The 12,889-nt window shown below is 42.5% G+C and overlaps 1 protein-coding gene across 2 annotated transcripts in view; it reads right to left on the bottom strand.

Annotated features, from left to right (window-relative positions):
- Positions 1 to 12,889, bottom strand: part of znf385c (zinc finger protein 385C) — a 114,772-nt gene that overhangs the window by 67,766 nt on the left and 34,117 nt on the right. For both annotated transcript variants that reach the window (XM_061065525.1, XM_061065527.1), the window contains exon 2: positions 5,869 to 6,195. In XM_061065525.1, coding sequence (XP_060921508.1) covers positions 5,869 to 6,193 — 325 coding nt within the window. In that variant the 5' untranslated portion in view covers positions 6,194 to 6,195. The remainder of the gene's footprint in view (positions 1 to 5,868; positions 6,196 to 12,889) is intronic.

Here is a 12,889-nt window from a genome sequence, read left to right as displayed (position 1 = left end):
ATGGAGGATCATGAAAATAAAACAAATGCAAATTATCTCTGCCTCCTTCCCATTTGCTGAGTCTCACAGACTCATGTCATGTCTATACCTGACACATTTATGCCTCCTCACACAGCTAAAGAAGACTAACACAAGAGAAAATACAAACAACTACAAACAGGCAAAGAGAGTTTCTTCAAAGTCTTAGATTTATAATACGCATTTAGCTCTGTTTCTCTGGCTTCTGTCCACTCTCTCCTCCTCTCCCATACCTTTCATCAGTACGCTATCATCTTCTCTGAATGTAGTTTCATTTATAGCACGAGACAATTAAGCCGCATGTGTATATCTGTGATAGAGAGAGTGCATGAGTGCACATGTATGAGGCATTTCCGTCAGCGGCACAGCATGTTTTAATTATCTGCCTCAGTATTTTAGTGCGTCTGCCTGTGTGTCCTTGGACAAACTTAATAGGATACTAATAATAAAGTATTAAGGCCTTCCCCCCTCAGAGGGTAGGACTTTTCTCTGCTCATCGCCGGGTAGAGGAGGAACTCAGGCTACCCTTTCTCTGCCAATGAGAGAGGAAATAGAGTAGACAGGATTCATGCCCATACACATCCCAACAAGATTACAAATATTAACACACATGTGCTTTTGTCAACCGTTAAAGCAACCGTGTACATATGACATAAATGAAAGAGAAATACACACTCTACATCTAAGAGGTTTTGTAAAGGCAGAAATTGAATACATTATTATTATACAGCCTTTGTAATGAACTAACCTGATATCAGGGTGCGCAAATACCATTTACAACACATCAGGGGAAAGGCCTGGTTCTGGGCTTCTTTGATTAAGGGGGGGTATTTTAAGTAATGTTGACTGGTTACTTACTGCCAGACTTCAAAATTCATTAATGGGATACTTTTAGTGTTCGTCTGGACTTTAAGCTACTGTATAACATAAGCTTTCTGCCATAATTAAGTATAATTATTCTAGTCTCCTAATGTATTTTCTATTTAGGCAATAAGAGTTTGAAGTTTTTCAAACGGTCCTGTGCTGACTGCCTCTGTTGGCTGCAGCCCCATAACAGCGGGGTCCCAAGGTTTAGCAACCTGAAATCGATGCATAGTGACAAAGAGAGAGAGAGAGAGCACGAGAGAATGAGAGAGAGAGGAATCAAAGCATGGTGAGTTCATCGCAAAAAAAAAACTTTTTTGTTTTTTAAAAAGAGATACAGTATTTGCCGCTACGGGGCAATGAATATCTGAAGTTAGCAAACACTAACACAAAACGCAGCTAACAAGCTAACTGCTACAGAGTGCGAGCAAAGTAGGCTAAGCAACTGAGCAGCGATCTGTGTGTAGTGAAATAACTGATCTACCCACTTTACAGTTTTTATATTACTGGACCAACCAATCAACCAAACTTTGAATATTTGAATGCGGCATGTTTATGATTGGACAAATCAAAAAGGAAAAAATGAATACTTTTCAGGTATTTTTGAATTTTAAGATGAAGCATGAGGATTTGGTGGGGCAGTCTGAGCATTCGGGGGGGGGGGGGGGGGCATTGCATTGTATTGCATTCAAAGACCAAAGGGAATTGCCCATAACTTGTGAGTCTTGAATTTTCAAGTTTCAGGAAGTCTAAAAATGTAATTTCAAAGATATTTTGAATTGTTAGTCACAAAGAAATAACATTTTAACTTTAAACTTAGTTTAGATATAAACACTTTTTTGTCCTTGAGTATAGGTTTTTAAAACATCCTGATTGTTTGTCCTGCTCAGCGTTCTTGAGCAGTCCAGAGGACTAGTAAACATTTGGATATCCCAGAAGGACCTTAAACCTTAAATAACCAGTGACTGCAAATCTGCAAAAAAAATCTCTCACCACAAGATTTGTTATTGCTAAAGAAAAAAATATGTGCGGCATTGAAATATTGCAAGCATTGTGATTGTTTTTCTTTTTGGACAGGATGAAATATCGCCAGCATTAGTGGCCATAAAAGAGCCATGACAACAACAGAAAATATCTTTTTGATTTCTTTTGCTTTTCTTATATTCTACTTTCATGAAACCCATTTCTTTGGCCCAGTCGAGGGGAAAAGTACCTCATGTGTTGGATTTATTAATTTTTCGGCCACACCTATATAATATTTCAAAAAGGAGCGACGCGTTTTTCACATCATAAATCAATGGCAATCTTGTTTCAGAACGCTTGCATTTAAAATGTACAAGTTCAGTCCCATTGGATGTTTAATATCACTCATCATAAGTGTCTGCTAAGTGAATTGTAACATTGTAACATCATCAGCATAAGTATGTATTTGAAAAACCCTGCAAAGTTAACACACTATCCCACAGATCTGGTTCACTGCTCGTCATGCAGAACAGTAAACAAGCTTCTCTACATACTATTTTCAGTGATAACAGAGTGAATTACTGAATCACTGGCACATTCCTCTTTCAGCAGTGCTGTCTGCAGCACATGTCCAGCATCCATGCCAGAAGGAGGGATGAGGAAGAGGAGGGAGGAAGGGTAGACAGGAGAAAAAAAGAGCCTGAACCCAGTGTCAGCTCAGTGAAGCATAGAGGGGGGGAAACACACGCCGACATGGAGACCAATCGCTGGGAGTTCTACACACACACACACACAAACACATTTATTTACCAAAAACCATGTTCTGTTCTTTATTCATGGATCCTATAACCACATATACATCCATCTCAGGCACAGAGGTCTTACTGTACATATGGGCGCTGATATAAACACAGATGTACCCAAGCTCATATTTATGTTTCCTCAGCACCAAGTTACACACTCCGCAGCGTTTAAGAATTCTAAAAATATCTGAAGCAGACATGCAGGATGCACACACACACACACACACACACACACACACACACACACACACACACAGAGAGGCAGACACGCACACACAGAGTGGGACACACAGCCAGCAGAGAAGCTGTGGTGGAGTTGAGGACACAGCGGGGCGGGCTGCCTCAGGGAGTCAGCAGAAGGTGAGCAGAGATAAGGCTGTGTGATTGTGACTGCATGTCAGGGAGAATCTGCACAGCACAACAGTTCAGCATTCCCTCCCTACAACACACACACACACACACACACACACACACACACACACACACACACACACACACACACACACACACACAAATCAACACACAAACGCATACCCACAAACTTTTTGTTATGCAGTCTGCATCACCTGCAGCAGTGTGCCAAAACAGAAAGTGAAGACATCACATAGCCTGTGAGTACATATGAGTGACGGGTGTATGGCAGGCTGGAATTAGTTTATTCCATGCTTTCCAATTTGCTAAATTAAGCACCAAACTAGACTTCAACGTGTCAGATGACAAAGGCAGAATGGTAAAACACTTGCATCGCCTCTGTTAAAGTTTGCACTTGAACACGTAATAAAATGAGAGTAAAAAAGGGCAAGCTAATTGCTGTCTGCATCGTCTTGTAGAGTCTTTCAGCTGATAAATAAATTGCTGTCAGCCATGACCATGAATACGATGTCATTCTCTGGTAGACTTGAGGGGTTAATTAGCGAGTATAAATCACAAAATATATTTGGCCCCCCAGAAACCAATATGAAGAAGGCTTGCAGCGTCATTCACACAGCTGAGAAACCAATGGGTGTTGCCATAGTGGCTATTTCCATTTTCACACAGTCAATGGATGGGGCATCAATAAATAAAGAAAAGCAGCTACTTTTAGCACGTCTGTTAATACGTTTGAAGACTATTCTAGAGTTGTTGTTGTGGTTGTTGTTGTATGTTTTGCAGAGCTGTAAAGGGGGATGTTTGATTTATGTGGGGTGTAAATTAAGAGTGACTTGTTGAAATCAGTTAAATCACTGATTAGACGGTCTGAACATCCAGTCTGACAGCTCTATCTCACTGTCAGTCTCTGCTGCAGAACACGGATTCATTTCTTTGTCTCAGCAGAGTCCAGACCCTCAGAATACTCCTGGGTGTCTTGTTGGTGAAGTGTGGACCTAAGCACTTTTTGTATGAATGCAGAAACCAATCGTTTTTTCAGCTCAGCCTGGTTTTCTTATTTGCTGATCTTAGGCCTTGACAACACTAATGGAGATAAATCTGAAAAGACTGCATAACGTTTTCCATGAACACTGGCGTTTCCACAACACAAGTTTTGTATCCTCCTTTTCTTCTTTTAACTTGGCAAACACCACGATTCTACATTTCTAATTTTGACAATCTGTGATCAATAGCTTCCTGCTTGAATGGAGACACGTGTCGTCATTGACAGATTTGTCCTGTTATTTCTCAGCTGCAGCGCGACTAAAATAAAACATTAAAGTGATCTGATCGCCTGTCATGTCTGCTGCCTAGTCCTTAGGTACTGTTAACACCTCCTGAATTAAATCAATATTTCACACTCGTGCAGGCTTCTGACGAAATAAACCAAAGGAATACATCAATGACAGAGCCTTCATAGAGCAAGCACAGGGTGAGTGAAAGTCAGACGATGGCCTTTTAACACTTCTGCCAAAATGATGCATGTGTCATTCATCATATAGCAATCATATTTCTGCATCTTCTAAATCTCTGTTTATATCTCTGCACAGCAATTTATCCACTATGGAGCTTATTTTAAAATCTTAAGTTGCACAGATTTTCAGAAAGATAATGTGAAAGCAATACTGTATCAGACAGCACCTGAGTCCCTCCAAATATTTAATCCTTATTTGATTTACAAATACGGGTCAATTTCTTAAACTATACCTGAATTCATTACGAAGTGTTTCACAAACAAAAGATGAACAAAACCCGACCTTAACTGATACCCAAGGAGACACAGTGTGAGCATAATTCAAATGATCTACATGTTCTAACTTTCTGTAATCATAAGAGTTCAGAGGAGGAGAACAGCATTAGAATGACTCACTTTCCATGGCTTAATATTTTACCAACTACAGTAGGACTTAAAACAGGATTTAAAGTCTGTGTTTCTAAGAGTCTGAGAGCATGACAAAGACTGCACAGAGAAACACACACATGCAGCTGACCGAATATACAATGGGGGGGCAGATGAAGGTCATGTGATTCCTTGATTCAGATGCACATCTTCCAGATCAGACAACTGCTGTGCTGAGAACCAATCAGCAGGTTTCTTAGTTCTCAGACGACCCTCTCTACTCACAGAGCAAACATGTATGAATGGTCATTTCTGTGCATACTCTTTTCAAAGGGTTATGTGAGCTGGTCTGCGGTCTGCACACTTTTAAACTTGTGTGCGTTTTTAGTTTGTGGGGGCATATTTTTGTGTGCATCCTTCTGCGGAGGCTGAGGAAAGAGCATAAGAGAGACCCAGAGTGCGAATGAATAAACTTAAGTGAGAGCTTGATTCCCTCGGAGCGGCGTCCTAATCGAGGCTGTGACTAGAATGACAAAATGTCCGACTTAACTCCTGCCGCATCACTCCTAGGATCACAACCATCAAACACAAGCAGCACTTAATTAGCTTCTCACTCACTAACTTCAGTACGCTCTACTCTGATTGTGTGTGTGTGTGTGTTTATGTGTGTGTGTGTGTGTGTGTGTGTGTGTGTGGGTGTGTTTGTGTGTCTCCTCAGCCTAAGGCTCTGTCTGAACACATTTCAGCAAATAGAATCCAATTTGTTTTACTTCTATTGAATACAAGTAGCGAGGATTGGCACACAGAGGCTGGTGACAATGTAATGTGAACACTGTGTGGGATTGTGTAAATCTCCATGCCCCTATTGTGCCACACAAGGGTAAAGAATCCAGCAGCAGGATACTATACCCAATGTTCATTTTGCAACCATAAACAAACTCATTGGATTGTCACATATCACTCCCTGCCTACCTGTATTACTCGCCATCTTGCCATTGCTGATCTGCTTGAGTCTTTTTTGGTGCGATTTGCCGTTGTAGTGGATCTGGGCCTGTGCCGCTGAGTTGAGTTGGATGTTGCAGACCTCACACAGTGTGTAGCTCCGATGCTTTCTCTCCCTTTTGGCTCTGCAGAGAGCAGAGGGCAGGGCACCCCCTGCTGATTGCTCGTCCTGTACTGCACCCTCATCCTGGGCATCGCAGTACACCTCGCCATCCATCTGCATGAGCCTGCCACCAAACCCCCTCCTTTCCAGCTCGACGTCAGGCAGAGCCGACGGGCTAAACGGACGTTTCATACCTGGGGGAAAAGGAGAAGATGGCAGGATAAATACAAAAGAAAGACACTCTTAAGGTCAGGTGTTTGATGACTTCATGTTCAAAACATTTTCAGGGTACACGTGTCTGATGCGCCCTCTCTTACTGATGCTCCAGTGTTTGCATTTGCAACACAGCATGGAGTATAGTCCCAGGGATTGAGGTATCATTTTCCAAAGTCTAGGCTGAACTGGCTGACCCAGCACACAAAGCCCGTCTGTTTAAAACTGATAGCGGCAGTGCACACAGGGGCGAAAAATGCCACTGATTTTCAAAGCTTTGTCGGGAGTGCGTGGCATGTTACCTCCCACATGCAAGTCATGCTTTTCAGCACCCTCCAAACAAGGTGACACCTGTTGTTTACACACACACACACACACACACACACACACACACTCATTAAGATATCAGAAAACGAGAGAGCGAGGGCACAGATAATGTGGAGATGGTGGTGTTCCAGGGGTGCAGTGACACACCACTTGGGGGAGACAGAGAGCTGCAGCGAGGCTCTCTGAGGACTACCAAGGCCCCTCTGTCAAGCTGCCGCACATGTGATGACTCCATGCCTGCTCGAAATCTGCACAAGCCAAAATGCTGTAGCGGTATCTGTACTGCCTCTGTGGAGAATTTCAGCCAAGCCGTGCTTTATTCTGATAGACAAACAGGAAAACAAGAGGGAGTCGGGGCTTAGGAAACAGCTCTGAGGATGTTTGCCTGACATCAAGGTTCAAATTAGGACGTCAGAGTTCCGGATAGAACAGCAACTGTGGTAGACTTACAAGTGTGTGGGAGCTTAAGATGACACGCTTCTCCCATGTGCTATGTTTGTGCATCTCACCGGAAACATTTGAAACCATAACAGCCCTGCCTGACCTGGATATATGGAGGTTAACCGGAGAGCAGGGCACTGATACCAAAAGATACAATGAAGCGAAGTGACATTTCTGTCGGAAAAAAAGGACATCGCTTGAACATCTCAGTTTGTCTGGAGTGCTCTGTGGTCAGAGAAGACGACATCCCAGGAGAGAAGAGCTGTTTGTTCTGCAGCTACTGTCTTCATGAATAAATGAAAAGGTAGGTCTACAGTAGCTCTGTGAAGGACTGAGACATCACTACTGGAATAAGAAGTCCCAGAAATACACCCAGCTGTGCTTTTCTGTTGCTGGCTTTTTGCCTCAGCCTTGAGTTATTTGCGTAAACACACAAACTGCTCAGAAACACACATTCGCAGACACACACACACATAGAGAGAGATTAAAGTGAAGTGGAGTCTATGATGCATGCGCATACCTATGTGCATGAAAAACTCTCTCTCACACACACACACACACACACACACACACAAACGCAGGGCTCAAAAACACATTAGGCCGAGCAGCCTCCATGAAAGCTGCTATTCACGTTGCCAATCTGGGAGCACTCAAGAGGCTCCATCAGATGTTTTCTCAAAAGCTTCAAGCGATGCTGCTCTCTGGCACCGAATGAAAAAAATCTCTGTGGTCCTTAACCACGCAACCTCCTCGCAGCCCCGCCAAACTACGGAACGAGCCGCCCCAAATTAGCATGGTTGTAAAAACACTACCCTCAATGAAGACCTGCAGAACAGAACGTACGCAGCGTTTATTACAGCCCTCTGTCCTCCATCACAACCTGCAGTCAGAGTGCAGTTCTTCATAGAACATTAACTGTCCTATATAAGGGGATACTGGAGACTGGTCATGTGTTTCCAGACTTTAAATGCAGGTCCAGGACTCAAAAGAGGGTCTGAACTTCATGCGTGCCAATTTTCTTTTACATCTCATGTTTATCTGCACAAAAGGAAAAGAGCATAACGACACCATAAAGACCAGTCGGGTACAAACATGAGAAAGAGTCCTCTTCATAAAATCAGTGCGTTTAGCTTTGGAAGCTGACTGTGATTTTGTTTTGTTGTTGTGCAGTTTCCTTTAGAAAAGCTTACCTTAGGTTCACCTGATATTTTGGCAGCATGAATTAAAGTTCAGTATTTTTTTATCAGCATCACCATCTGCCTTTTTAAATGTGAATTACGTTATAGTATAGTGGCTTTAAATTGTCAAGCTACTGGCAGACAAAATATTCCCTGAACACAAAGTCTAAGAGTTTAAACCTACAATAGAGCTCTCCTCACATTCAGCTGTCTGTGTTTTCCCTTCTTTCTTTCTTTTTTGTTCACAGAACGACAACCAACCCAGAGCATTTTTTTCACCTGAAAAAGAAGCCACCTGGATCACTCACTGACGATCAAATGAGACTTTGTCGTTATACATTTGTTTTGTATCTTTGTATTTTCCCAGTCATACATTTTTAATGTTATAGAAAAATACTTCAATAGCCTTCAGACTAGAAAGACTGCAGGCTCTAGGTTAGAGATGTGTGAGACAGAGCCCATGCTGTGTCTGCACACAGAGACCTGCAGGCTGATGCGCACACCCAGACATAGGCTGACACACTCAAAGACCTGCAGGCTGACGCACACTCAGAGACCTGGCGGCAGACACACAAACTCACACACACATAGACCTGAAGGTTGACACAGGGCGGGAGATTGTCAAGGGGGGAACCCTGGGGGAGGTGGGGGAGGGGGGAGTCGCTGCCAGTCTCGCCATGTCGGCTGCTTCCTCTGTATGATGTGCCCCTCTGCCCGCAGCGCGCACACCCTCCTCTGTTCACACAGGAACCATCAATCACTGCTGTGATCGTGCTGAAAGAGCCCCGCTCACGCAGCACAGCAGCTCAGCAATAAAAACTCTATTTATGAGCCTGTGTCTGCTGCTCACTGATCCTGAAATACTACAGCACTTTCCTCAGCTTAAACCAGCTCTAACCACGGGGGCCCACCGCGACGGTCACCCCACCCATCCACTGTGTGGACACAGTTGGCATTGGGGTGTCGGTTCTCCAAAGTGCAGACAAAAACTGGCCTCCAGATGGACCAGTGAAAACACTGCAGGCATGTTAGCGGCTCCTAAATCACAATGATGAGAGGGGGACACAAATTCACAAAGACACAAGTGCAACGCTCACATACACACAGTATCTGTTCAGACTCGACTCATTTTATCTGCTTCCCAGAGCACATGGACTGACCTCAATAATGAAAATGAAATAAAACAATCAACAAAAAAATCAATCCGATCAGGTGAAACAAGCATTACATCAGCCAGAACACACACATTTTAACTATGCATACTGCCTCAGGAGATAAACGACTACACAAGCATTGCAGTAAATGAAGGAAGGGAGGAAAGGGAGGAAAATATTTTGGTCCAAACTGTGGTATCTTAAAACGTCAACGGGTAGCATTCCTAAGCAATTAACAGTTTTGACAGTTCGGGCTGTAAATAAGATGATTCTGCTGTTCTTGTCAGACATTTTTCAGGAGGGTAAGGATCTTAACTTTCCACACAATCAAGCAGAAGTCAGAGCAGTTGACTACGTCAGGCCATTGAAGGCAGAAAGAGGCAGAGAGAGAAGGACGCAGGCAGTACAAAAGTGCTTGTATAATTGCCTTTATCAAAGTCAAATTACTGTCATCACGGCTGAATTCTCATTACTGCAACGACAGAACAGGCTGAAGTCTTTGAAGTCCAATGTCTTTGTGTCCAGTGCTTCACTGTTGATTATGTGGAGTCCAAGCTACAGTTCTCTAATGAGTGTAATAATACTGGAATCAGTTCTGTGTCATTGAAAATGAGGGGACAACTACAGTGTGGCTGGCTTTGGAGTGGAAAGCTGCATAGGAGAGAGTGTTTGCAGTCCCTGTCAGACCCAGCTCGAGCCCGGGAGTAAATAAAAAGCAGTGGCACATAAATTGATGTTTTTTCTCTAATCTTTGTTTGCAGCAGTTCTCTGGCAGCACACAGGGAGGGCATTTGTTCACAGCGTGTGTGTGTGTTTATGTGTTTGCTTGTGCATGAGCGTTTTTCAGCTTGTCCTAGTAAAAACAAAAAAAAAAAGTTTCACCGGGGGGGAAATTTATACAACATCACACTGATCTTATCACTCAGGCTGTTTGTATGTGTAATTGTGTTTGTGTGCTCCTAAACATGTGTGTGTGTGTGTGTGTGTGTGTGTGTGTTTAGTCCTGTTTAGTTTATTAATCCCGTTGAAAAGCGGGTATTAGAAAAGATAAAAGAACAAGAGTTTGGAAGAAGGAGGGGGAGATAGAGGAGTGACTGATTACAGCAGCAGGCTAATGGAGAAAGTTATACTTTACTTCAATAAAACCTCCACATCTAGCGTAAGAAAAATAACACTGAAGAGTCATATCTACTTCATGAGGAACAAATACGTTAATCATTGTGCAAGCATTCACAATTTAATGTATAGTTTTGTTCCTGTTTCAGTTCCGTTGATTTATGTAGACAGCATAAATGCACACAACCAATGTGACCTTTATTTCAGCAAAATGACTCACAGAGGTCACCATCCTTGGAACTGCCGCTAGCGTGGCTACAACTCAGATTTTAAAAAGGAATGACATTCACTCTTTTTAGATGGAAATATTTTTTTGCTGCTCCTATCTTGCAGCAATGTTTCACCATTTATGTTAAATATTAACGCTCACACATACATTAAAGTCTCATCCAGTACAGAGACTGTGCCCATTTAGTCTGAGGTCAACAGAATTTTGCTCGGCCATGCAGCTTGGTCATTCTCTTGATTAGAGTTTGTGTGCCCCTTTTAAACCTCTTACGATGTCTTCCTCTTGTATAACAGGCATGCTGCCAACAAGCAGTCATATCGATCCTTCTCAATTTGTTTGTCTTTCACACAAACTGAATGCGTTTGTTCAACTCCATTTGCATGTTTTTTTTATACTGATATATTCCCACATTTTCAAGGTGCAGCCCCTGAGGGAGTAGCTATCAATGTGTGCCAATCTCTAATTGAGTGATGCACAGACTCTATTTTTCCTTTTAATGTTGTTTAGGAGAAAGCACACGTAGAAGCATATTTTTGGGGTTGTATGTGCAAACAATAGATAGTATAAAACATGGATGTAATCTCAGCGACGTCACCCATGAAGCCCATCCGTGGTGGTCGCCATGTTGGAAATGCTTTCGTAAACTAGATTTCGGTCAACCTATTATCAGGCATCATGCATAAAGAACTATATCTGCACATGAATTGAACTAAAGTGCATATCTCCTTTTGTGTAATTATATTCTCAACTAGACACAAAAAAAAAACTTCAAACATTTTTCAAGTTAAATTCAGTTGCTGCTCACCATGGTAACAACTATGGGGAATGGCATTTTCTCCATAACAAATATTTGATCAAAGTTTGATCAATCTACCTGTTATTACAGCACCCAAACACTGGGAAAAGGTGGTGCACATGTGCCTTAAACACTAGTTGTCACCTGACTTTAAAGAGAAGAACCAAGAGACGAAGAACAGCCAATCATGTTGCCGGCTAGGTGGGCTTACAGATGTTTGGAGCAGAATAGAAACACAGCCGAAATGAGGAGCTGAGCGATAGCGACACTGAGGAAAACACTGAGCCTACCAGCTCAAAGCAGGAGAAAACATCGTCGACAAGAAAGCACGCTCAGCTTCAGTAGTTTGGAGACATTTGGCTATTTACAGTCCGACGAAAAAAAAAAATATTTTCCTCTATTCCACTAGGCCATAGTTTGTCATGTTCAGTAAAGAAGATTAATCCACAGTGAACAATCTAGTTTCTTCAGGAACAGAAACCAGCCTTTATATTTGGAAGACATAATGATTTGACAGTCCATTAACCACTTTTACTATCTAGTCTGCAGCAAATTCTACAACAGGTTGGTACTGTTTTTGTAATAATACATAAATTGTGCATTTGTCGTGCCCCAAAGCAAAAACCTCTATAAACAATTTTGAAAAGGGCACACAACTACTGCACTGCCGTTTCCAACCACTATGGCCTTATTCATTTTTTTTTTTTGTTTTTCTGGGGGGGGGGGGGGGAGAGCATTCCAGTTTTTGCACTCTTATTCAAAAACAAGTCTGCCTCAAGTATGCTAAAGTTAGTCTTTAGTGAAAAGCAGGGCCACATTCACCTTGTTCTCATTTCACCACAGACCTAACTGGGGAACTGCCCAATAGGAGTAACCACAGACACTGGGAGCGGTTCCATACAACACTAGATATACTTAGACAGTGGCAAACCCAGGCAAAGCCACAGTCAAAACACACACACACACACACACACACGCACACACGCACACAGTGGAGTGCCATTTCTCCAAAGGAATATCTAAGAGGTGTTTATTTTACAATCTGCATTGGCCTGAGCTTTTAGCCGCGCGTCAGTCTTTGCTCCAGCACACATCAGTTACAACTAAACTGAACAACACACAGAATCATGAGTGTTAGACAGCCACTGAGAAAAGTCCTCACGCTTGCATTTCTTTAATTTCGAGCACATATTAACAATCAGCTGTCTCAGTCTCTGGAAGCTGTTTTGTTCTCTGTCACACGTCAGGGGAATGGGATTAGTTCAGCGCTGACTGGACACAGGTAATGCAGGGAGAGGAGATGCAGTTTTAGCTTTTAGATAAGGAGAATAATCCTGAATATATTTAAAAATGAATAAAATAGACTAAGTAAGACAGACGTGCCGCTATCAACTCATCTTCTTCTCGTCTGATATGCTTAAACAGTTCTCTGCA

The sequence above is a fragment of the Labrus mixtus genome, chromosome 20 (genome assembly GCF_963584025.1).
Source record: "Labrus mixtus chromosome 20, fLabMix1.1, whole genome shotgun sequence".
NCBI classification, from domain to species: domain Eukaryota; kingdom Metazoa; phylum Chordata; class Actinopteri; order Labriformes; family Labridae; genus Labrus; species Labrus mixtus.
This window is presented reverse-complemented; position numbering and strand designations above follow the sequence as displayed.